This window comes from Phoxinus phoxinus (assembly GCF_949152265.1).
Source record: "Phoxinus phoxinus genome assembly, chromosome: 3".
In the NCBI taxonomy this organism is placed as follows: Eukaryota; Metazoa; Chordata; class Actinopteri; order Cypriniformes; family Leuciscidae; genus Phoxinus; species Phoxinus phoxinus.
Window position 1 is genome coordinate 8,437,338 of NC_136878.1, and position 27,320 is coordinate 8,464,657.

The 27,320-nt window shown below is 36.4% G+C and overlaps 1 protein-coding gene across 2 annotated transcripts in view; it reads left to right on the forward strand.

Moving 5' to 3' along the window:
* The first annotated feature begins 76 nt into the window (after positions 1-76).
* Positions 77-27,320, forward strand: part of LOC306995687 (metal transporter CNNM4) — a 36,892-nt gene continuing 9,648 nt past the window's right edge. For both annotated transcript variants that reach the window (XM_079607487.1, XM_079607488.1), the window contains exons 1-4: positions 77-1,466; positions 16,639-16,782; positions 17,122-17,256; positions 18,636-18,805. In XM_079607487.1, the coding sequence (XP_079463613.1) occupies positions 95-1,466; positions 16,639-16,782; positions 17,122-17,256; positions 18,636-18,805 (1,821 nt within the window). In that variant the 5' untranslated portion in view covers positions 77-94. The remainder of the gene's footprint in view (positions 1,467-16,638; positions 16,783-17,121; positions 17,257-18,635; positions 18,806-27,320) is intronic.

Here is a 27,320-nt window from a genome sequence, read left to right on the forward strand (position 1 = left end):
GATTGGAGTTCCGCGGACGCTATGTTAATGAGGGGGCGCGGTCTTGTGAAATGAATAGGTGACGTCAACTCTCATTCCGCAGAGTGAAACAAACATGGCGACAGAATGCAGTTGGAAAGGGTACACGCTAACTTTAATGCTGTTCTTTTGGAGTAGAGTCTGTGCGTATAGAGCGGAATCCTGGGGGAGCGACAGCCGGATCCTCGGCATGCGGTTGGAGAGGAGCATCAAGCCTGCCACGACCACCGATGATGGGATCATACAGGTATCCGAGGACAGCGACATCAAGCTCAGGTTCTACGGACTGCAGATCAGCAATGACACCTGGGAGAAGATTAAGTTCGTGGATCAGAGCGAGGCCAGAATCTCTGACATCAACAGTACTTGTGTTGACTTCACCAAAGACATCACCATCAGTAAAGGTATGAATGTCAACAGCCAGGGCACCTCTGGGGTGCTGGGGCTCCAAATTAAAGCACTTAGAAAAAGTGAGTCCCAGAGGGAGTATGCGCTGTGCATCAGACACAGCCAAGATGGGAAGTGGTACCTGCTGGGAGAAGATGATGGAAGGTTGCGTGTGGTGGAGATGAAGAAGTCGCTGCTTCCCATTTGGTTCCAGATCATCTTGATAGCCTTCCTCCTGGTGCTCTCAGGGATGTTCAGTGGTCTAAACCTGGGGCTCATGGCTTTGGACCCCATGGAGCTGCGGATTGTGCAGAGTTGTGGCACTGATAAAGAGAAGAAGTATGCACGCAAGATCGAGCCCATACGGAGGAAAGGAAACTACCTGCTGTGCTCGCTTCTCCTCGGGAACGTGCTGGTCAACACCACGCTGACCATCCTGCTCGATGATCTCATCGGCTCAGGTCTGGGGGCCGTGGTGGCGTCAACCATCGGTATAGTCATCTTCGGCGAGATCGTTCCTCAGGCGCTCTGCTCTCGCCACGGCTTGGCGGTGGGTGCCAACACCATCCACATCACCAAGTTCTTCATGCTTCTGACCTTTCCACTGTCCTTCCCCATCAGCAAACTCCTGGATTGCGTGCTAGGCCAGGAGATCGGCACCGTGTACAACCGAGAGAAGCTGGTGGGGATGCTTAAGGTGACCGAGCCGTACAATGACCTGGTGAAAGAGGAGATGAACATGATCCAGGGAGCTCTGGAGTTGAGGACTAAGACAGTGGAGGACATCATGACTCCTCTCAGCCACTGCTTCATGATCAACAGCGACGCTGTCCTGGACTTCAACACCATGTCGGAGATCATGGAGAGCGGATACACGCGCATTCCCGTTTATGAGGATGAACGGACCAATATCATGGACATCCTATTTGTGAAAGACCTGGCGTTCGTGGATCCAGATGACTGCACTACGTTGAAGACCATTACTAAGTTCTACAACCATCCGGTCCATTTTGTGTTTCACGACACCAAGTTGGATTCCATGCTGGAGGAGTTTAAAAAAGGTTGGTACATTTTTTGTCAGTGGCACACACTGTTATTCCTACAGCATTTCTCATTGTCACTATCAGGGAGGTTTCCATCAGGTGTAGCGAGGAGGGACGTGTATCTTTCAGACAGTTTGTGGAAAAGGTCTCTAATCTATTTTTAATTAATTAGTCCCGCTCTTATCAGGTTGGAAAACATGCATCCTCTCTCCCCATGGGCCTTTCTCTCCTCCACTGACTGTCAAGGTCAGTTGTTGGCATTCTTTCTTCTCTTGTATTCGCTTCTCTTTCTTCCACACACATTTTTTGGGAGGTTGCTTTCCTGAGGCTCATGAAGTCGACATGAAATCATAATTGACCTTTCTTAATAAAGTCGTCAGTGCATGATGTCATTCCTGAAAATTATCCTGCCCCTCCAAACACTGGTCATATAGAGCAGTGTTATTTTAGTGTTTTTATATACAATTAGCCTATAGGTTTTATTAATAACTGTGAATTTGCTTTTGTTTAAAAAAATTTTTTTATAGCAATTTTGTACTAATTTTTATGTGCATGTGTAATTTTATTTCATTTATGTTGATTCTATCACTATTTAGCTTTAATTTATTTTTATTTCAGTTAAATTAAGTATTTATTTATTTAAATTTAGTCATTTTAGTGCTTGAGCTTAAACTTATTTTAGTTACTTGCCAAGGCAGCATTTTTATATTTCGTTTAGTTGAATTTTATATTTAACTTCAAATTACAGCTCTGATCCTTACTCAGAATTAGATTTTTTTTTTTTTTTTTTTACTTTATTTTACATTATTCACAGAGGAATAACACGTTTCGGCTCGCAGGCCTTCTTCAGTATGTTAGATGATCTAATCCTCCACCCACTATTTAAACAATTAATTATATTGACGTCATCAAGATTGTATTTTTTAACAACAATTATCCACATACAGTATAATCTTTTTAACCATATTAATGGCATCCACCAATAATTTAGATGAAACACAAGACATCATTTTACACTAAACACAACGACAGGGGATCCCACGCTCAATTTTTTTTGACTATTTAAAAATCCTTATAAATCAATCCAGGTAACCACATCAGACTGTGTCATAAAGGATTAGTTAGCCCAAAAGTGAAAATTTGGTAATTATTTACTCCACCTCATCCAAACCTACACTGAAAACCCTAATAAGTTGATTGAACTCAATTGATTTGAGTAAACTCTTTTGAGTGTTCTCCCAAAACGTGCATTTTTAAGTTTACTTAACTTGGTGCTTATGTAGACTTGACTTAAATTGTTTAGTTCACCAAACTTGACGATTATTTAATGTACTTAGACAATAAAGTTCACTTAACTTAGTGTTAATTTCCACTCTTAACCCGAATTAGTTGACTTTACTCACAATTCGCGTGGAAACCCGTTGCCCTATACCACTTTAGTTTTTACACAAGCTGAAACTAAACTTTTCATTTGAGTGTCACCATTGTTGAGATTCATATGCTGATTGTTGATGTCTATGTGTGACAAAATAACATGGCATTTAAAAAAAAAATCTACATAATGTTTTTTACAACTGTTCAAATTATAACAATTCTGTTGGATTTCCTGGTGAAAAAAATCACAGGTCTTTCATATCAATCATATGGAAAGATCCAGACAATAATAGATTAAACTCTAGATGAAATGAGGTGCTACTGACTTATAATCTTTGTTGATGACCTTTATTGATGATAACATCAATACGCAGTCATAGTCACTGGATCACTTACTCTTGGCTTTTTTGCTATACCAATTGTGCCTTTTAAACACACAAGCAGCCAGAGAAAAACTAATGTTCAAATGTCAAGGGCCCAACTAAAGCCAACACTTGTCACCATTATGGTGACTACAAATTAAACAGTAATTCATCAAGATCTAAACCTCTGTTAATTCTCAATACCGTCTGCTGCCAAGGCCTGTGCTCGTACCGCCTTGGACGCACGTTAGACGCGGGTTTTTTCACGTGACCAGGCAGGTTTTAGCCCCCTCCCCTTCCTTATGAAACTAAACATACTAAGTTATCTCTGCTAAACCTGATTGGTGCAATGAATCTTTCAGCTAAATAGTACAATCAACTAATGTTGTTTAGTAATGATAGCAGGTTTTTACTAAACATAAAAGAATAAGTAATGATCACTCGTAAGTTTAATTAGAAACAAAATCTGGGTTTACAGTGTATAAGACCTGGGTTCATCTTCGGAACACAAATTAAGATATTTTTGATGAAACCCGAGAGCTTTTCTGACCTTTTATAACCACTTTCAAGGCCCAGAAAGGTAGTAAAGACATCATTAAAATAGTCCATGTGACTCTCATTTTTAATGTTATTAAGCGACGAGAGTACTTTTTGTGTGCAAAAAATAATAATCAGCTTTTAAACAAACTTTATTCAACAATCTCTTCTCTTCAATGTCAGTCTGCTACTCTGTTCACGTAGTAAACACAGTGCAGCGCTTCCAGGCTCTACGTCAGAACATTGATCTTATTTTGTGTTGCATTTTATGCAACCGGCCCTTGTTTGACTATTCACGTGTGTTTGTTGTCATCACAATAACCATGACTAATAATGGAGAAAAACCTGTTATCTTATCATTTCTTGTGCAAGTTTACTGTCAGCAGGTTTTGATTTGGGGACTATATTTTCTGAACTTGGACTTTTTTATTGTACAAACTGTGTCTTCCATATTAACAGCCATTTAAACATGGCCAGACCAAAAATGGCATATTAATTGCAATTATTCAAAGTCTGATTGATTCCCTGTAGTCCAGTATAATTCTTAACTCTAGTATTAGTTATTGTGTTAATATTCCTGCCACATTAGTTTTAACAAGACCGATTTGACACGTATTATAGCTCAATTACTTTTACAGTAGAAGTGATAGTCACCATGTGTCCAAATGGTTAGGCGATAATACCAAAGGAATTTGAACTGATAACATGATGACTTTTAATGTAGAAGCTAGAAAAAAATCTTTGGATTCACTGTTAATTATACTTGGTACAAATCACACTGTACAACATGGATTTAATAAACTTTAGGGCTGTAAACGATTAATCGTGATTAATCGCATCCAAAATAAAAGTTTGTGTTTACATAATATATGTGTGTGTATAATTATTTATATAAATACACACACATACATGTATATATTTAAGAATTTTTTTTTATTTAATATAAATTATATAAAAATATATATGCAGTATATAAATGCAAATATTTCTCAAATATATACATGCGTGTGTGTATTTATATATATACAAAATAATTATACAAAATACACACACATATATTATGTAAACACAAACTTTTATTTTGGATGCGATTAATCGTTTACAGCCTTAGATGTATCTAGACTGTACGATGATGACAACTATGGAATCATAGGCAACAATGCAAGTTAGTATCGAAGTATAAAACATAATCAGCATGTGCTAGTGGTAAACAAATAGAGAAAGATGAATCGCATGTTGTGCGCTGAAAAAAAGAGAAGAAAGAGGAGAATATGAATGCGGTCAAGGCTAGGGAAAAAAGGCCAACTTGGCATGCCAATTTTGCAAATGGAACTTGAGGTAAGTAGTTTTAAAGGGGTCATGACATGAGAAACCAAATTTGCCTTGATCTTTTGGTATATAAGAGGTCTTTGTACCATTAAAACGTCCTGCAAGTTTCATAGCTTAAGACGTCCTCCCCATTATAAACGAATCATTTATTTAATCAAGCTCTAAATACAGCTCGTTCTGGATTCATGGTAAGAAGTGACGTCACGGTACGAAGTGACGTACCAGCGTTTGCATATGACCGCCTCCGTCACAGGACAACTACGCTTAAAGCGCAAGGCAACTACGCTCATTTCGTATCATTGCCGCGCCCGCGGGCTCGCTGCGCGCCTCACAAGTGTTCAGTCGACGCCGGACAGCGTGTGGGTCTGTCTGTGTACAGGGAAATTACGATGCCACGCAGATGTGCTGTTCCTGGCTGTGGACAAACAACATCTGTGAATACGCTGCGAAAGATCCAGACGTCAGGGAGAAATGGATGCACTTTATTTTTTGCGGACGTCTCAGTCACGGCGGTGTTAATTTAAGCGTTTGTTCTATACATTTGAAGGATGACTGTTTTGAGAAAAAATCCCAAAATGATGCTGGCTTTGCCAGAAAACTGTTGCTCAAAGACCTTGCCGACTATTCTGGGCTCAACAACGACGACGCAAACTGTAAGTAATGTATTTAAAACTTTAAACTACTTTTTAAATACGCTGAATCCGCAAATCCTCTGGCTGGGGGCGTTAATAATTGATGCATAGGCACTGACGTTAGCCAATCATAACAGTGGGCGTTAACACTGAACTCTTAAAGGGGAAACACCCCCAAAACAGACTGTTTGAATCAGAGGATGAGAAACAGGGTGGGAAAAGCTCATAAATCACTACATTTTAAAAGTTTTTTGTAAAAAAAACTATAGTAATATTATAATTGCACCTAAGGGATAGGGGTGTGCGATATTACGATTTTTGATCGTGGACGATTAAAATGTCTCCACGATCTGCTTTTGAAGAAATATCGTAGGATCGTCCATTTTATCAGTTTGCATTTCTGGCGCCTCCGTCTCAACATACTGTACAGCGCGACGTATATCCACATGAAATGCAGAGGAACGGGACACTGTAGTTCATAAAAATGTATTATTTGCATGTGCTTTAAAGCCTTGCCGGTTAAACATGTCATTCGCTGCTGATGCGCTGTTCTAACGGGCGCTTTTCTGAACGCAAACACCCGACGCGCGCACATGCACTAAAAGCCTGTCTAACAGCGCCTGTTACTGGGCTAAGTAATCTTTCGAGTCTTATTGCGCTAATACTGTCAAATACACAAAGGTTTACATAAACAAAGTTGGTTATGTCTAAAGTGAAAGAACAATAGAAAAAATGAAGAAAAAATCTGCTTGTCAAATGCGTGTAGACTCGTTGCGCGCAGATCTTAAAGTGACAGTAGCCCTAATAGTAAATATGCTGCCGCTTGTCCTTAAAGGGACAGTTACCCAAAAATAAAAATTCTGTCATTATTTACTCACTCTCTAATGTTGTTCCAAACCTGTATTAATTTATTTCTTGTGCTGAACACAAAAGAAGATATTTTGAGGAGTGTGGCTAACCGGGCGGCTGCTGGTCCCCATTGATTACCATAGTAGGAAAAAACTATTATGGAAGTCTCTGGGGTACATCAACTGTTTGTTTACCCACATTCCTCCAAATAACTTTTATTTTCAACAGAAGAGGGAGACTTATTCGGGTTTAAAGCGGCTTGAGAGAATTTAAATTTTTGGGAGAACTATCCCTGTTAATAAAACAACAAAATACAAAGAGCATCTCACTCACTCTTGACTGAGAACTTTAATAGCAGCTTTAATAAGAATCAATGTAAAATTTATACAGTGAAGTCGATGTTGTGTTTTATTTTCATATTTGTTCATTTAATTACTTTCTTCAATGCTGTTAAATAAACCTACAGCTGAAAAAATAAAACACTGTTTATTTAATTTGTATATTAAGTTGTGTATGTGTATCTTTGTTCTTAATTTTTAATAACAAAGACAATGACAAATATTTTTTATCTTCGCCACTTTGGCCTAAATGTCTGCCATTCTTTTTTATTTTATATTTTGTTACCTAAGGCTTTGTTTTTAAAATAGGGACATTAGTTTGGCTGTGATGCTCAGTCAATTGCAAAATAGTAAAACCAACATGAAAAGGAATCGTGATAAAATCGTGAATCGTGATTTTCCTGGAAAAAATCGTGATATGATATTTTTGCCATATCGCCCACCCCTACTAAGGGAACATAATAATAAAATAAAAAAAACCATGTCATGACCCCTTTAAGTTTTAACGCCATGTCGCGTTGATCAATCCGCCATTTCATGTTGCATTTTTACTGGCTAGTCGTAGGTCGTAGCAGCAAACACACTGTGAGATGATCATGTTACATTTCTGACACTGTCAGAAAATTATCGCACGCGATCTTTGGTCGCAAGACGGTATTTTAACCTCTCTCACTGTACGACGTAGAACCACCGTTTAGAAAACAACGACCACAGAAATCACAACACGATTGGTCATCCTCCATCTGGGACCGCCCAAAATCGTACAATGTGTGCTTGCGCATTAACCGGATAGCAGAAAGGCAGTCAAGCCCCAAGGTGGCGACGCATGCTTTTCTTACTGTCCTTTTGATTTGGGCAGACAAGGTAATATATTAGTTACCGGCTGGCTACTAGATTAATTAAATGAAAACATGGTGGTATTGATATGCATGCTGTTCGCTCAGCTCATGAGTTTGTCCGTTTTGAAGCACTTCCTCTCGTTTAAGCAGAAGTCTTTTCTTCACTTTCTGTCCATGATACAAACCCGAATCTTTGTATTTCTTTCCTCATCCGCTTGAACATAGCAGTATTCAAAGATGGCATTCTGCCTCTGCCGCCCAGTGTTTGTGTTGCCGTCTACCACGTGGTACTCTGGCAAATGGTTTTGGTTATGCATTGCATGCATGCATGTGTAAGGGGGAAAAGCAGGGCAAACACCACAATGAATGGCTGATTCCTAAAAGTGCACTCAGTCATTTTTAGTTTGTTTACAATGAGTTTAGTCTTTGTATTTCTTGCAAGACCCATGTCTTAGTTTTCTCCTGGTTGAAGCCCCATATAAGTTTTGGCCCCATATAAGAGCAAGTGCAATCCAAAAAAAAAACTGTCAGAGAAAGAGGAAGACACACATTTCTGTCAAACATTGTTGTTTTGGTCAGTGATTAGTGTCGCTAAGTGGATTTGGCCAGCTCTCTGACGGTATTGTCATGTCATAAGCCTCTCTGTATTCTAGTTGGATCACGGTCTCTGTTTCTCTGTGAATGCATTCATGGCTACAGTGTCACAAATACTTCTCTCTTCCTATCCTTCACTTCCTGTCATGTCATTTGGTGATTAGGAATGCTGACCGAGCACACACTGTGTGTTTGTGCTTGTGTTCGATCCCAAGGAGGAACGGCTCTGTTGAGGAAGGAGAAGAGGATTTGGATGGTTCTAGGTCTAATGTCAGAGCCTCACTTTCATACACTTTTTGTGTAATTACACTTTTAATTACACAAATATGGAATTTTCAAAAAAAAAAATTATATATATATATATACCTTTTTTATATGATGCATAGTAGCAGTGCCAAGTTTCATTCATATATATTATTATTTACTGGTAGCTCAATGAGCTCAAATGTTGCATATGTAGTACATTTTATCGCAAAAAATAATATTTTTTTTGTACAAAAATGTACAATTTTGTTCACCGCCATGACTTTCCAAATCCTAACAAGTCCACCTTTACAGCAGTTAGGTAAGCGGTTGCTGCCGCAACATCCACATCTGCAGACATTAATTGCTGACATTTTGGTCACTATTTGACATCGGTTGTGTTCAACTGATTGTGCTGATCTGTTGATTATTAACTGCTGAAGTAACCGTTTAGTCTACTTTTTGAGGATTTTTGCAATATTCTGATTTGTGATGTCAAAGTTAATATTACATGATAGTATCATAAAATGTTGCATATTGTTAAACTGTCCGCGTTGAGCTACCATTAATAATCATTAGAATACATCCAAATTTTGTCAGCTATTTCTTTTCACATTACTAACACATTTGGGGGGTGAGAGGATGAAAAATAGATTTTTTTTTGAGTGGCACCCTATTATATATGCATTTTACATAATTATGTTATGATTTATTTAAAGTTTTTGCTCAAATTTAGTTGTCAAATTAAAAACATTTTACCTTATGTATTTTTGAGATTTTTTTAATATTTTTTTTTATAGTATAATCTATTAAGTTAAATGGTTGATCTTAATATGCATTATTGAAATGACATTTGAGAATTGGTGAAAGTTTCTGTGTATATCCATAGTTGTCATCAAATCAGTATCGACCATATTGCTCTTTCTCTCAATTCACTTTCTTTTTCAGATGACTTTACTAACTGTTAACTAACAGACAAATAGCCAATTATACATCATTTTAGACAACTCTCCATTTGGGTCTGGTTCCAATCTGATATGTATGTAACAGTAGTGTAAGTGGCAATTCATGTTCACATCACAGTGTTTGTACTTATCCCAGAAATAATTCTGGAGGTTTCGTAAAGATGTTAAAAGCTGCAGTAATGACAACTACATGACGACAATATTTAACAATAGCGCATCCACATCCACAGTGCTGGCTGCAGACAGATGTTCAGTTAATGTGGTACTGTAGTGAAGTAATTGAGATGAGTTTCAGAAACAGAACCTCAGTGAAACTGCAGATGACAAAAAAACTAAAGACGGCGTGTGCAGTTACAGATGCAATTTACTCATCCCCTGGCCCTGAGTACAAAAAACTCATTGGCAAAAAAAACATTGGTGTCTTCCATTGAATATGACTCAGATTAGCCGAATGATTCATTTGGATGAGATCAGTAATGTCCACTTTTTTTTTCAGAATGCAATTTCTGTGGGACACAACAGTGTAAACCTGAATAAGTTGGCAGAACTCAAAACATTTAAGGCAATCAATTATTTGCTCTTATTTGCTCTCAAATCAAGCTGCATGCACCACTTGTCACCATGATGGTATATATCCTAAAACCAACATTAACCAAAATTCTTCTAAATTAGCATAACAAAACATTAATCACTAAATCTCCCACTTAACATTAATCTTGCACAAACTTAATTTTAGCATTTACTCTCCCTTTCGAGTGCCATTGGCAAAGCATGCTGGGAAATAGACATCTCAGCCATTTCAGTTAAACTTAAGTTCGTCTAAATTAAAAGATATTTCATAAAACTCAAAACAATGAAACAGTTCAGTTTACTTAAAATATATCAGTTCTGTGAACTTGAAAGAAAAAGAGAGTGCAAAATAGGCTACTCATAAAAGTTAATATGACTGAACTAATTAGTTTAATTTAAGTTTGTCCTACTCAAACCAATTAATTATTTTGAGCATTAGGGTTTACAGTGAGTGTGAACATGCTTGCTTAATGCATATATTTTGTGTACTTAAGTGTATAACATTCGGATGCATATGTATTAAGATTTTTTTGCAGGTTAAAAATGATTTGATTTCATGATTTGTCAAGATACATAATGATCATTACAAGTCTCATAGAAATACTCCTCCTAACGGTCTTCTTTCAAATATTGTAACGCCTTTTAATCGACAGTCTTGATACATTTAGAGGTGTGAGCGACTCAAGTGACCCAACCAGTTTAAATCAACTCCATTAACCTTTATATATTTAACAAGCATCGGCCCAATGATAGTTGTTAATGTTATGTGATTCAATTTAAGTTGGTAATTGAAATTACTTTACAAATTAATCAAAGTTGTTTATAAACTTCCTTTTAAAATACTGCTGCTGTATTTTCGAGAAAGTAATTTCAAGTAACACCAAATTCTGAGAATTATCAAATATCAGAACATCTACTTTGATGACACCTTTTAACATTGACAGTTTTCTATCTGATTATTACTATTGTAGCAGTATAATAATGTTTATTATTGTTAGTTTATATTATACGTTGTAAAACATTATTACAATTTAAAATAACTGTTTTCTATTTGAATATATTTTAAAACGTAATTTATTCCTGTGATGTCAAAGCTGAATTTTCAGCATCATTCCTCCGGTCTTCAGTGTCATATCACATGATCCTTCAGAAATCATTTTCTAATGCTGATTTGCTGCTCAAGAAACATTTATTATTATTATCATCATCATCAATGTTGAAAACAGTTGTGATGCTTAATATTTTGGAAACTGTAGTAAAACATTTCAGAACTCGTTGGATAATAGAAATTTGAGAACATGGGCCTAATAAATGTCTTACTGTCACTTTTGATCAATTTAAAGGAGAACTCCGGTCAATTTTAACATTGAGCTAATTTTTTGGTAAATTTGGAGTGCTGTCAATACAGAGAACAACGACAAAAATCGGTGTTGCCTACACTGTGTTATCCTCTTTTTAAAATTTGCACCCTGTTGACTTCAATGGGGCAAGTTTTAAACTTAACCAGTTCTTAGTCTTAACATCTTTGATGTGTCATTACAAGTGCCCAGCCATGTTAGATGATTTGCCCCATTGAAGTCAACAGGGTGCAAATTTTAAAAAGAGGATAACACGGTGTAGGCAACACCGATTTTTGTCGTTGTTCTCTGTATTGACAGCACTCCAAATTTACAAAAAAATGAGCTCAATGTTAAAATTGACCGGAGTTCTCCTTCAATGCATCCTTGCTGAATAAAAGTATTAACTCTTTCCCCACCAGCATTTCTGATAATTTCACAAAAATGTTATGGCCCCCAGAATATTTTGTTGTATGAATATCTAAACATGAAATATAACCAAAAAACAGAGCCAATGCTTTAAAAATAAAAAAATTATGCTTTTTTTTTTTAAATCAAACCTTGAATGTGCACTCTAAAAAATGCTGGTTTGTTTCAACCCAACTTTGGGTCAAATATGGACAAACTCAGCCGTTGGGTACCTGGGTTACATTTTTTAATTACATTTTTAACCCAACATTTGGGTTTGTCCATATTTGACCCAATATTGGGTTAAAACAATGCAGAATTGTTTAGAGTGTGGGCAAGTTTCATTAAAAAAAGCAATATTTTGAACAAAAAGCTGAGAAAATCACTTCTTTTCCCCCAAAGACGTCATCGTGCAAAAGCAATGATTATATCCAATGTTTCTGCTTCTTTCTCGCCTTGTTTTGATCAGGAGATTCTGTACTCTTCAGAAGTTGCATATTAGCGCCCCATACCGAATAACAGTAAAAACACTGAAAGCCTGAAAAATCCATCAATAGCGGGGAAGTGTTGTCTCGTAAATGATGGAAAATTCCCTCAGTGTCGCAGGAAAGAGTTACTTTCTTTTGTAACTTTTGAAAGGTTTTTGAAAGACTTAATTATTTTAAAATGTGTAAGAATGATTAGGTATGTCCTGTGTGACTATATGAATGAATACATAATGGCATAATGTTAAGGTAGATCGCAGGGTACAGAGTGTGTCAGTGGGTGAGTGTGTTTACTGATGCAGAGAGAGAGAGGGAGCAAGAGACAGACAAGCATTGTTTTAGCCGCAGGGATTGATGACTCGGCAAGACGTGAAATGCAGAAAGTACAGAGGATGTTCTTTTATTTATATATATATATATATATATATATATCTCATCACCTCTATTTCTCACTCTATTGCTTTGTACCATTAAAACATCCTGCAAGTTTCATAGCTTAAAATGTTCTTCTCATTATAAACAAATACGTCACATGACTGCCTCCAGAGCAAGACATTGAAAAGTAGATTTACACCATCGGACATCTGCGTCAGGAAGTGGTCCGTTTATTTTGAATGGCATTCCAGATTGCATTGGAGGATTATATGTTTGTTCGGAGCATTTGATGATTCTGAGCAGGTTCAGAATGAGGGTCATGAAAATATTGTATTTTTGTTCTGATTGTGTTGTTGTGTGGAATTGTTGTTTTGGCAGTAGATGGTTTACATTAAGCCAAACGAAGCTTTTCAGAATGTTCCACTGGTACATGACGTGAAGAGTTTCTTTCTTTTGTGTCGTCATGATTTTTGGCTCATTTGTTCCTCCGGTGCACAATGCAGACCCACTGAGAGACGTCTACTGCCGGAGATCTCTTCCACAAACGCACTGAACTGACTTTACGCTTATCTCAAGCAAAGACGCTTGCTGTAGAATCAGGGATCCGGAATCTTCTGCATGACTCGAGTACAGGCTGTTTAGTCTGCATGTGCCGCACAGGCTTTATTAGCCACATCCGGTCACATTACAAACAGTGAGATGGAAGATAAGCTGGCGAGCTTTAACTCTTCATTGCATGTCCGCTAACTGAAAAGTACCATGGTATTACCATGCATTGGTTAGATGTGGTACCATGTTGGTAAAACGATATAATTTCGATATGCACCATGGTAATACCATGCTGACTTTGAGTGACTTTGAAATCTGTTGAAAACACTAAAACAACTGTCATTATACTACCATGTTTTTGGACATACCCCATAGTACTATCGTTGTTTTTTGGGACTTTTGCCATATTATTCTTGGTAGTACAGCCTTCAGAAGTTTGGGAACAGTATGGAGTTCTTTTGTTTAAAAAAAAAAAAAAAAAATTATGTTGGACCGTTCAAAATAGTTGTCATTTTGGGAAATATTATTACAATTTAAAATAACATTGTGAATGTACACACTAAGAAGTAATATATATATATATATATATATTAGAAATTATATATATATATGTATAATATCATTTTTTTATAATATTATATATATATTCAGTTATACATTTTATTTATGTATACAGTTGTGGGTTTTTTTTTGGTATTCTTTTATTGAAGAATTTATTTTCTGTTTTCTATTTTATTGTATTTTAATTTGTATTTTTTTCTGTAGTGGTGAAGCTGAATTTTTAGCAGCCATTAATCAAGTCTTTAGTATTAATTGATCCTGAAGAAATTATTATAATATTATGATTGGATGCTCAAGAAACATCCTTTTATTATTAGTTGAAAATGGTTGTTTTTCTTAATGAAGTGTGGAAAGTGACTTTTTTCCGGATAATTTGATTAAAACAACATTCTAAAGAACGTTAATGGAAATGTGTTTTTTTTTTAACACTTTTTTTGTAATTTTAGATTAATTCTTGCAATCTTTCTACCCTTTAAATCATAGCTTTAAATATCATGATTTTTCATGTCATGCCACATTGCAGTGAAATCTTCTTTCTCCTGTGATTGTTCATTTGCAGTCAAAACTTCTGTGGTAGAAGATAGGAAGTGTTTTTGTGGTTTTGGACAAGACGAGTTGAAATATTTTGTAGATGCTAAATTATGTTTCGCAATTCACTGTTTTGGCTTCTTATGTCAGTGCAACAGGGTGTTATGTCTACGCATAACTCCTGGATTTTTGTTTTGATGAGCAAACGCTTTAGGATTTCCTGGCTCTTTGTGTGCTGAATAGACGTCGTATAAACTGTGTGAACCCTTAGCTCTTTCTGTTTGTCCATGACACTATTTACAAAGAAACAAGATATAGTAAAGATAGATATAGTGGGGCGTTTGCTCACTCTGTGTTTGTTTTTACAATGGGGTAATTTTGTTGCAATAGCATTTAGACAGCACAAGGAAGCTTGATTTCAAACTTTGAGTCAGTAATAAAACAAGAACATATAAATAACAACCAGGAGCACAAATAAATACAATTTTAAGATACAAAGATACAAATGAATTAAATAGCACTCACTGTATGTTTTTCAGGCAGGTCTAACAGTATTCAAGGAAGAAATACCACAGAAATTGAATAATCAAAAATAAAACAACGGATTAAATATAAATGATTCCTTATTAAAGCTGAAAAGGTTGTTCAGTCGAGGAGTGAGTGATTGTCTCTTTTCTTTTGTTGTTTGATTTACAGTGACAGACAGCAGCAGGTTTATTAGGCGGCTGTCACTTTAAGAGTTAATGCATGGATCCACCAGTATACTGATACACATGCGTTTTCTTTCTTAGCTGTTTAGACATAACTGACAGTGTGAACATGAATACTTGCCAAGACAGGTATTTTTACATATTTTTGTGTGTATTTGGCCGTTTAAAGCGCAATAAGCCTAACAAAAATAGCTCAATTTGAGCGAGCAAGCAAGCTGAGTGGCTTTATGTGTGTGCGCTTTGGCTGAGAGTCTCTCAGAGAGTGTTGTATCGCAGTGCGAGATGTGGTGATGTGGAGATCTTTTCGTATTTTGAGAGAGAGAGAGAGAGAGAGAGAGAGAGAGAGAGAGAGAGAGAGAGAGAGAGAGAGAGAGAGAGAGGGAGAGGGAGAGGGAGAGGGAGAGGGAGAGGGGACATGATATGATACCGTTGCATCACTTCTTGTGATATTACGTCTCACAGAAAGTTTTCAAATGACTTATTTTCTCTGATAATCTGCTTGGATTAATTTACTCATTTAATATGCTATAAGCGCATAAATGTTTGCGGGAATTTCTTGCTTTATTATTGCGATAACTGCAGTAATGTCTAAATTTATGTGCAATGCCATGCTGAAATTCATGCTCTGTTTAAATGTTATAAATGCGTTAGTATATATGCAGAAACGAATGAATGATAATGATAATATAATATAACTATTAAGTATATTTATAAATATACAAATCATATAATATTAAAAATGTTATCTTTATGCAAAGCTCTATCAAACCATTATTGATTTCTTATTTGCAAATGTATTCCCTGCTTTAAAGGGGTCATCGGATGCAAAATTCACTTTTATATGGTGTTTGCATTTAAATGTGTTGTTGCAGTGTGTATGGACACAACCACCATAAAAAAAATCCATTCACTCCTTTTTTCTTTTTTTTTCTCAAAAAAGTCTAAACGCTATCAATAATCAAGCTGTTTGGATTTTCTGAGCAATATGATGTCATTGGTCTGAGGAAGGGCTGCGAAAGGCCCGAAACGTTACACTAATACATTTATGTAAGTGGGAGCTTTGTCGGTGTGCGGATCTTTACTTTGTTACTTGTATTATATTCGATCCAGCACCCGTATTGAACTTGGATGTGTATGATTAAATTACTTCATATTGCTCATGCTCTGCCCACGACCACTGACAGACTGTCCCGTATTAGCATATTTCCCGTATTAGCATATTTCCTGTATTAGCATATTTCCGCCCTTAGCCGTTTGTATACGGTCCGCCAAGGCAGCACTTTATGTGTCTTGTGTCATTACACCCCATTGACGAGAGGGGCATTTAAAGAGACATGCACCGAAATGGGTCGCTGTGAACAGAGCTGTTTTTGAGGAGGTAAAAAGGGTGTTTTACACAACCAAAGTATGTTACAAACTTTACATGAAGACCCTAAAGAATGATACCAACTTGTGGAAAATGAGCATCAGATGACCCCTTTAATACTAAAGCTCTTTGACGAGTGTTATATATATATATGTGTGTGTGTGTGTGATGAATGTTATTATTATTAACTGTTTATTGAAAGAGTAACACAAATACGCTTATAATTCAATCTTCTGCAGGTAAATCACACTTGGCGATTGTTCAGAAAGTGAATAATGAGGGGGAGGGAGATCCGTTCTATGAGGTGCTGGGATTGGTCACCCTGGAAGATGTCATCGAGGAGATCATCAAATCAGAAATCCTGGACGAGTCTGACCTCTACAGTGAGTGGACAGTGTCTAGTGAATGTGGTTTTTACGTTTTCTTTAAATAAATTCACACAGCATTTGCACATCTCAGTTTTCCAACACGCATACATTTGACTTCCTCTTGCTGTGCTGCATCACACACCATTTCACGTGTGCTTACGAAATGACAGAGACATGCACTCAGCATTTCTTGAGAAAAGCACATATCATCATGTTCATGATGTTAGAGTTTTCATGGTATCAATGTGATTTTTGTTGTTGTTGGAGGAATTAAGTCATCTGACTTCTGTTATATATTCCTGTGTTCTTCTCCAGTTCTGCTCATATCAGTTTTTGTGTGTGTATTTTTTGCAGCCGATAACCGCAACAGAAAGAAAGTGGCACACAATAAGAACAAGCGAGACTTCTCTGCCTTCAAACATGAGAGTGAGTCTAAAGTCAAGATCTCTCCTCAGCTGCTACTGGCCGCTCACCGCTTCCTAGCAACAGGTAAACAATCACCAGACTGAGTGTTAAAAGAAAACCTGCTTAATAACTGCACATCTGAATACAAGGCGTTTTTCACTTCCTGCCCTCGTCAACAATTAAATATCACTTTTAAATGATTATATACTAAATGAATAATTAGTATTAATATTGGTGTTTTGGAATTGTTAAAATGTACTTGGAAAAAAAATATGATCAGAATATTGACTTGCATAATAATTATGCATGCAGTGTCGAAATTGATGTTAACCTAGATTTTTGCCATGAAAATAGCCTTGAATGCTGGCATGGATTTACATTTACCTTTGGTACAATTTGTTACACTTTATAATCAGGTCCCGTTAGTTAATGCTTTAACTAACAATTAGCATTACATTTATTACAGTTCTTTTTTTTATTTTTTATATATATTAGTTATACAACTGTTCATTGTTTGTTCATGTTATCTCAGGTCCATTAAATAATATTAACGGATGCAACTTTTGATTGTAATAATATTTTAGTAAATGTTAAAATTAAGGAACACTGACTTTTTGGGACTTTAGCTTATTCACCGTATCCCCCAGAGTTAGATAAGTCCATACATACCCTTTTCATCTCCGTGCTTGCCGTAACTCTGTCTGACGCACCACCGCTAGCCTAGCTTAGCACAAAGACTGGAGGTAAACGGCTCCAGCTAGCATACTGCTCCCAATAAGTGACAAAATAACGCCAACATTTTCCTATTTACATGTTGTGATTTGTATAGTCACAGCGTGTACAAATAACAAGGTCACATGAGACACAGCCATCTTCTAACCGTATAGATACTGGGAACTATATTCTCAGAAGGCGAAGCTCTGCTACTTCTGCGGAGTGATTTGCTCGCAGCGCCTGAGAAGCCCCGTGGTGAGGAGCAGAGAGTTCGCTAATCACTCCGCAGAAGTAGCAGTGCTTCGCCTTCTGAGAATATAGTTCCCAGTATGTATACGGTTACGGCACGCACGGAGATGAAAAGGGTATGTATGGACTTATGTAACTCTGGGGGATAATAAGCTAAAGTCCCAAAAAGTCTGCGTGTTCCTTTAAATGGCTGTTTAAATGACACAGTTTTCAACTAGAAACTGGAAACTTTACACGACATTGTTGTCGTGTAAACTTACCCTTAGATTAAGAATTTTTCATTGTTAGTTCATGTTTCCTAATGTTGTTAACTAATGTTAAGAAATGAAACCCTACTATAAAGTACCACAAACCAACATGTTTAATCTGGTTGTAAAGTGTTACTGGTCAGGTTTCTCAAAAAGTTAAAAAAAAAAAGCATCTTAAATTAAGCAAAATGATCTATAAATTTGACATCTCTTGTCTGTCTGTTTCTGTCTCTGTCGCCTGTGTCTCCGCAGAGGTTAATTTGTTCAGTCCATCTCTGATATCAGAGAAAATCCTTCTGCGTATCCTTAAACACCCTGATGTGATCCAGGAGATCAAGTTCAACGAGAGCGAAAAGAAATCGCCGCATCACTACCTTTACCTGCGCGGCAAACCCGTGGACTACTTCATCCTCATACTGCAGGTAACGGCACAAACTGACGCCTAATGACCTGATCCTTACCTGGGTCACGGCTTGCAGCCAGTTGGACAGACGAGGTGTTTTAAGCGGTTTAAGAAAACAGGCTTTGGCTTGCAGCATGAGCGCGTGGTTGGCATTGCCTTCTGTTGTCACATACTAAGATTGAAGAATTGACTCAACAGAACTGCTGGCTTACAAAACAGTTTATCAGGGCTATATGATGATATTTGGGAACAGCCCAGCAGATCATCTATGTTGTGCGCTATGGCCTTATCAGAAATTATTTCAGAGGACCTCAAAAGAAGGTCTTGGTTTTAGATGTAGAAGTTTTGACACTAGCGATCAAAAGATCGATTTAAAAGATTTTTTTTTGGGGGGGGGAAGTCTCTTATGCTCACCTAAGCTACATTTATTAGATTTATTAGATTTTTTATATAATTTATTCCTGATGAAAAGCTGAATTTTCAGCATCATTAGCCTACTCCAGTCTTCAGTGTCATATTATCCGTCAGAAATCATTCTAATATGCTGATTAAGTAACATTTCCTATTATTATCATTTGGAAACCGTTGTGCTGCTTAATATTTTTGTGGAAACAATTTCAGGATTATTTGAATGTAAAGTAAAAAAATAATATTTGGTAGCATTATAAATGCATTTCATGTCACTTTTGACCAATTTAATGCTTCTTTGCTGAATTAAAGTATTCATTTCTTTAAATAAAATTTTACTGACCCCAAACTTTTGAACAATAGTGTAGATTAGAAAAACAGTTATCAGAAATATGAATAATTAACTGCTATATGTGCTGATGTGGGTAATTGTGTCCCAATTTAATTTCCCTTCAAGATAAAAGAGGAAAGTTGCAGATTCAAGAAAAAAAAAGTTGCACTTTTTGATACATGTCAGTAGCTTGGTCCTACCAGACTCTCGTACATTACATTTGCCTCAACATTACTCATCAAAGTAGAACAGATCCGTGGGCAGACATCACTAAATAAAAACTCTTGTTTGTAAACTAGCACTAACCTATCCCATGACACTCCTCTATGAGACTATTATCTGTTCCTGCGCCCCATGACGCTTTGCGCGAATTATGGGTGTAACTTCCGTTAAGCTGTAAACAATCAGTGAAAAGGCTCGCGATATGTTGAGAAAGTGTCACCATAAGACAACGTTAATCAACTCACCGTTCAACCATAGAACATTAAAAGGAAATGTAAAAGTGTAAAAGCATCAACACGGTACTTTCAACAGATCAAATAACCCCAAAAGCGTGAGTCTTTGGTTAAATATCACTGTAATATATCTGTAACTTATGTTGCCTTAATCAAAAATGTTCATTAACTTCAGCATTACGTGATACTATTTCAAAATGATTTACGTAATTTTGACCGATTATAAAAATTGTATTTACCTGTGAAAACAAACCTGGAAAGAGACGTGAGGATTTGATGAGAATAACGAGAGATTATTCATGCATTTCAGTGAATTATTAATGGAATATATCGTAAATTAAATTTGGGAGAACAGACCACAAGTGTGCAGTATGTTGTCTTTTTTATTTTTATTTTTACAGCGGATTGCAGAGCTCATCCAGTCAAACTAACGATAAGCTTTATTTGTTGGGCAAACTTATGATTGCGGGGGGCGCCGGGAACAATCGGGCTCGGACCGCAGCAAACAGTGTGAAAGCCCCCTTAACCACACAATAGACTACAACTACAAAGTATAATAGCAGTGCGGCATCAATCTCACACGCAAAAAGCACAATCACTTCACACTATTACCGTATTTTCCGGACTAAGTCGCACCAGAGTGTAAGTCGCATCAGTCAAAAAATGCGTCATGAAGAGGAAAAAAACATAAGTCGCACTGGACTATAAGTCGCATTTATTTAGAAATTGATTTCACAAAATCCAAGACCAAGAACAGACATTTAATCTGGAAAGGCAAGTTATTCAGCTACACAATAGAACACAGAACAACAGGCTGAATAGGTGTCCGGTATGTTAACGTAACACATTTACAGTTATTCAGCTACACAATAGCATAAAGAACATATACCTGGGAGGCTGAATAGGCTAAATTAACATTAGCCAGCGAGTCCAACAAGTTACCGGTAAGCAAGTTCACCAAGCTCCCGCAATCTCATTCCTCAACACTGAATCCATTGAGTTCTTCCTCGGTGTCGCTTCTGAACAACTCTGCCAACTAGAGCGCCCTCTCGCGGCTGTAGGCTGTTTAACTTTATGCAAATCAAGAGCGACTTTCGGGAGCGACAACCAATAGGAGTGAAGGCAGTGGAGCGCGCGTGATCATCCGTCACTCTCTGACAGAGGCAAGTTGAACGAGAAGCTAATTTTAGCAGTCAGAAACTGTCAAGTGTGCTATTGTGCAATTAAATAGCCGCGATGGCAAAAAGCACTCACAGTTTCTCGTTCATCTTTAATATTATGCATGTTATGTACTGATTCCATTTATATTTAGAATTTTCCTTTCAAAATGTTTGTTTGTAGTGGCAAGAAAACACATTTTTTGTCTTGGAGAAACATCCGTGAATGTCACTCACAAACATTACTAGGCAACCAGTAGCGGGAACGCCCACTAGCCACAACAACCACCAGCCACTGGCGACCTGCAGCGACAAAGTCGCTTGTAGTGTGAACGTAGCTTAAGTCGCAGGACCAGCTAAACTATGAAAAAAAGTGCGACTTATAGTCCGGAAAATACAGTAAGCGTGCTGTGTTATGAACATGCAAAACTGTACCGCACGCGTGCTACAGTGGTAAATTTATTCATCGCACAGACCAATGTTTTCCCTGTACAGCCCTGCATGTATATGTTCTGGTCGCTTCAGAAGAATTCAGAACACAGAATCTACAGTAAAAAAGAGGCTGTTTCTGTATGTTTAAAAAAAAATTGGGGGGGAAAAAGAAAGAAAAAAAAAGTGTCTTGACTTTAGTCCACTTTAATGGTCTGGCATGAGCTAAAAAAAACTCTCAAGAAAGGCATCCCAAAAATATGCTGCAACTGTTTTGTATAAAGAAATGAGCCAAAATACCTTGGAAGTTTTGCACAACTGAAGGAGCAATAAAAAAAAGCATTTGATGGAGGTTATTGCCAATAAAGCAGGTTTAACTACGAAAAATGTCTGCACACACTTTCCCATCCATTAGCTTGGTGATTTTACACTGTGTTAAATTGTTATCACCTGGATGAAGCTCATCTCAGATTTTTTTGGCGCTTTTCACATGCAAAATCCAGATGACTTCCTAAGTGCAGAGTTGTACTTTTTCCCACAGTGGAACAATCATCCATCATGTATTCCTTCATTCATTCTCTCGGTCTCTTTCTTGGATTTGTTGTTGTTATTATTGGCCTCTAAACAATCATTAGACCATTCAGCTCATGATGGTTAAACATCACATGCACACCTCAACCTTTCAGTGATTCAGTGAATTTCAGACCTCACACATTGTTTCTTCTATAATGAATGTTCAAAACTATGATAATCCACAAAATAAATGCGGGGAACCACATATCACAAAAATATTCTTATTTTAAAGGTTCCTGATTTAGTTGTGGAGTTCTCCTACAATAGATTTACATGCATCCAAGATTTTAAAAAATAGTTTAAAAAACACTTCTTATTTTTTATAATATGTAACCCTGGATCACAAAACCAGTCACAAGTTGCACGGGTATATTTGTGGCAATAGCCAACAATACATTGTATGGGTCAAAATTATCGATTTTTCTTTAATGCCAAAAATCATTAGTATATTAAGTAAAGATCATGTTCCATTTAACCTGTTAGCCTTCAGCGCCATTTTTGAAAAATCCCCAGAAATTGCATTCTGAACCTAAAACAGATTCAGTTAATTGACCCTTTGTCCTAAAAGCACAAGCATGATCTCATTTGAAAGCTGACACCTGGCACTTTATTGGAAATGTAGAATGAATTATTGTCATAATGAAAAAAAAATTATGAATAGCTTCAAAGTTGTGTAAGTTATTAGAAATTTATTTTTATGAAACATCTTCATGAAAATTAAATTGAAGTTGGCCCGTCAGCACTCTAGAAATGCACTCCAGCTAAAGACACATGTCTGACCATGTTATATTTAAAATTTGAAGGTGATAAGTCTAAAACTCTGTATTTTGTTAAATGTTTTTCAAGATCATCTCAAATTACTTTATTTTGAATTGACTCAAACTTGTGCAAACTTGTGTTTATTGTCATCTATTAGCATCTATTCAGTCTATTGTCTCTATTTTTTTGTGGTGCAAACGAGCCCCATTCAGTGTCAGTCTCTCCTGCACTCATTCACACCTCTCCAGCCTGCTTATGGCCATAAATATGCTTTTCTTTTGTTTGCATTATAATGGCTAACGATCTGGCTATTCACGCCGTTTCACCCCCTAATTTCTTTCATAGTTCTCACCTTTCACATTTATAACTGTATCAAATGCCTTTCTTAAATAAATAAATATTTCAGTAAGCATTCCGATTTAGAAAAAAATCATAAAAAATAACAGCTAGATGGCAGGTGCAACTAGAGAGCTAGCTAGCATGTTAGCTTAGCACACCATCAATACACGACAATTTATGAGATTAAAACCGTGTTTGTGCTCCAAACTTACTTTAAAACGCAAGTCGAGTGTTTTAAATAATCTTCTATGAGCTTATTTGGCTTCAGAAAAGAAAATCAGACAGAAAATAAATGAGTTTATGTTATTCTGCACTATTGTAAAGTCTATATAGATTAGCATTACATTATACATATAATCTATTATTATAAAAATACCTGACATGGCTCGAAGAACACAGGTAAATCAAATATCATTGCAATCATGTTTATTGTCTTCAAAACATCTTTATCTGCATGTTACAACGATCTCTGAAAGCTAGCTGTGTTTATGTAAGTGGCGTCCTGGAAGGTCACATGGTATGGCTCTTCTTCATGTGCAGTGCATCCGTATATGGATTATTCTGTGTATCTCTGGCGCCCTCAGTCTTCTGTATGGTTTGAAAACACAGTACATCAGAGTATCCAGCGCGCATATGATTACATGGACGCATTTTGATATAAATTCAATAAATATTATTCCTGTCTATAGAAATCTGATGTAAACCTATGAGAATATATCAATATTTCTCCAAATCTGCACATTTTTGAGCCAAAAGCCCTGAGGAACGTTGTTTTGTCACGCGTTCTCATGACAACACCACCGGAGTTTTTTTATGAATGGACGCGCTGATGCTCATAATTCATATTAAAGGTATCGACTCATTTTTTCATTACATAAATCCTGACACAAATTAAGACATAACTGTCACTATAAGTTTCTCAGAATACAATAGTGGTCAAATACTGAAACGTGAGACTTATATATTTTTAATGATGTATAGTTTGTCAAGGTAATAACATTAAATCTGATAGTAACTTTGAACTATTTAAAAAAAAAAACGCTTCAGAGCGTCCTCGCTCTGGTGAAGGCTAACAGGAGCTTTCTATCGTAAATGTATAAAACATTTATTTTTGTGAATGAATGCAGCACAATCGCGAACATAAATACGCAACTTTAGGCAATTTTTCTCATTGTTTCGATTTTTTTTTTTTTTTTTTTTTTTTTTGCGCCCTCAGATTCCAGATTTTCAAATAGTTGTATCTCAATGATATCTCAATTTCAAAAAATGTACCCATGTGTCTCATTTTTGGGTCCAGGGTCACATATACAATGCAAAAGACCATATGCTGTCATTATGCAAATTTGTTACAGACCTACGTAGGTTCGAGCAGGAAGTAAGACTGGAATCACTTTTTTCAGGCAGTTCAGAAATCGGTTCTTTCTTTCGAGAGACACTTTCATCTTCACAGAACTTTTACGTTCACAAACGGCTATATTACCGCTACATGAAAGGTACTATCTGAAAAAGCATAATTGGGGCACTTGTAACTTTTTTTTTTTTGGCATTTACGCTTCTGAGAGTGTGAACTTTGTTTCTTGAACTGTCATGGAATTAACTTGTCAAGTTCAAGCTCTCCGGTTAAAATGTCTGAAGTTAGTTCACCCGGTGTAGATTATTCACAGCGGGAAGGAGATTCATTAATAGATTATGAAGAGCACACTAGCAGCAGTTTGAGGCTGTTAAATATGTTGGGCATCTGTTTGTGTGGCTTTTTGTTATTTATTATTTAAAGCCGCTCAATGGTGTGTGTGTGTGTGTGTGTGTTGGAAGCAGGATGTGCTGTATTATTATGATTATTATTTAATACATTGAGTGTGCTTGCAAGTAGACTTCCCAACATGGAGACCTTTCTTTCCTGGCACCAGTTGAAGATGGCCTCCAGCTGAGAGCGGGCTGACTGACCTTCATCAAATGTTAATGCTGCTTTCTCTGAGGTGTCAAGCGTTGTGCTAAAGATACACAGCACTTCTTCTGTTGCGCTCCTGTGCGTATGTGCCAAAAGGACTTGGAGTTTATGAGGAATAAAAGAGTAGATTCAGTGCTGTGAAATAAATTTAGTACGTTGATTTTCCAATTTGCACTTTAACTTAAACTTGACGTTTTGGCACAATCCGAAGACCTGACATACAATAAAAATGAATAGACATAATTAGTAAAACATTAGATGATAGACAAATTACGAAAATAAAGACAGGATGAATTTTTCAAATTTTGCTTTAAATATTTTATATATTCAAAATGATTTTTTTAATAGGTTTATCTTTTAATATTATTTTAATGTAAAGATAAGACTTTTGTATTGTCTAAAATGTAATATTTTAAATAGTAACTACCGACAGAAAATGATAAGTTGCGATTTTCTAGGCCAATATGACTAGGAACTATACTCTCATTCCTGCGTAATAATCAAGGAACTGCTGCCGTACCAGCAGGCGCAATATTACAAACTCGTGCCGGTCACGTTGGAAGTTACCTCTTTTTTTCTTTTTTCTTTTTTTTTTACGTTTGAAGTTACCGAGCTGGGGACTATTTTCAGCCGCTGCGTAATATCATTGCGCCTGCGGGTACGGCTGCACAGTTCCTTGATTATTACGCAGGAATGAGAGTATAGTTCCTAGTCATATTGGCCTAGAAAATCGCAACTTACCATTTTCTGTCGGTCTTAGTACACAATGTAACTACAGAAGAGTCAAGTTTTAAATAGGAAAAATATCTAAACTGTTTGGTTATTTTTTTGAGAAAGATGCTAACGGTCTAATCAGATTCAATGATCTATGCTAAGCTATGCTAAAAGTGCTACCGCCAGACCCGGAGATCGGCTGAATGGATTTGAAAACGGTAAAACTCAACTGTTTAACTCTAGAGGAGTTGGAGAATGAGCTTATTTCCAAAAAAAAAAAGTGGAGTGTTCCTTTAAAGCTCTCATTATTTATAATATGTAGGTCTTCATTTTTGTGAGCACTGTGATATTTTTATGAAACAAAACCTTATAGTTATTTGGCCTTTTTATTTGTTAAATATCTGTTGGTCACTGTAAGTTACTGAAGGGCTCTGCTTGCTTGGTGGAATACATTAAAGAAATCTGTCTGGTGGAGTAGCTGTAAAGAGGCATAATTATACAGGACATCTTCAAGAGCGTCTAATTGTTCAGACAAACCACTGTCTAATTGATTTTGGATATATATAGTTTTGCACATACCTATTTTTAACTCCGCTTCGTGATGAAGAGAATTATAGCAGTGCGGGAAGAGAGGCTGTGATTGTCTCTTCTGTACACAAATATTTGAAGATGTTTGCTTGTGCTCACTGTTGTTAGTTACTCAAACAATGAGCTGTTAAACATACTCATAGTAATTTTACACTGTGTGCTTGGCCACCCACGTTATGTTTGTGAATGATTGACAATACTGACGCTGAGAAGAGGTTACGGAGTGATGCAACTCAACGAGGCCTTCTGCACGTACACACACACACACACACACACACACACACACACACACACACACACACACACACACACGTATATATAAACAAACATTATCTCTTCTCAACACCTCTGTTATTCATACAGCCCATCTGTCTGGCATTAAAGGCTCATTCTGTTTATGAGGTAAAAATATTCAAATGAGTTGGCTAAATCTGACAAAAGTTTGCAACATAAAAATTTAATATTTGGCTTCATTTAAAAACACATTTTTATTATTATTATTATAATTAGTAGTATAATTTATTATTATTAAAATGTAAGAATTGGCTTCTTTAAAAAACAATAGAAGTCAATATTTTGTATTATTAGTACTATTATTATGATTGATTGAAATACAAAAAAATTAAGTCAATATTTATTAATTATGATTACTACTATTTATTAAAAACAATTGGCTTTATTTTAAAATAATATTATAATTATTAATAATAATAATTTATAACAATTACAATTCAAGAATTGGCTGGATTTAAATAACGATAAAAGTCATAAAAAATGAATTTAAAAAAAGTGTTTTATTGTTTTTATTTTCACTATTATTTATTAACGCACAT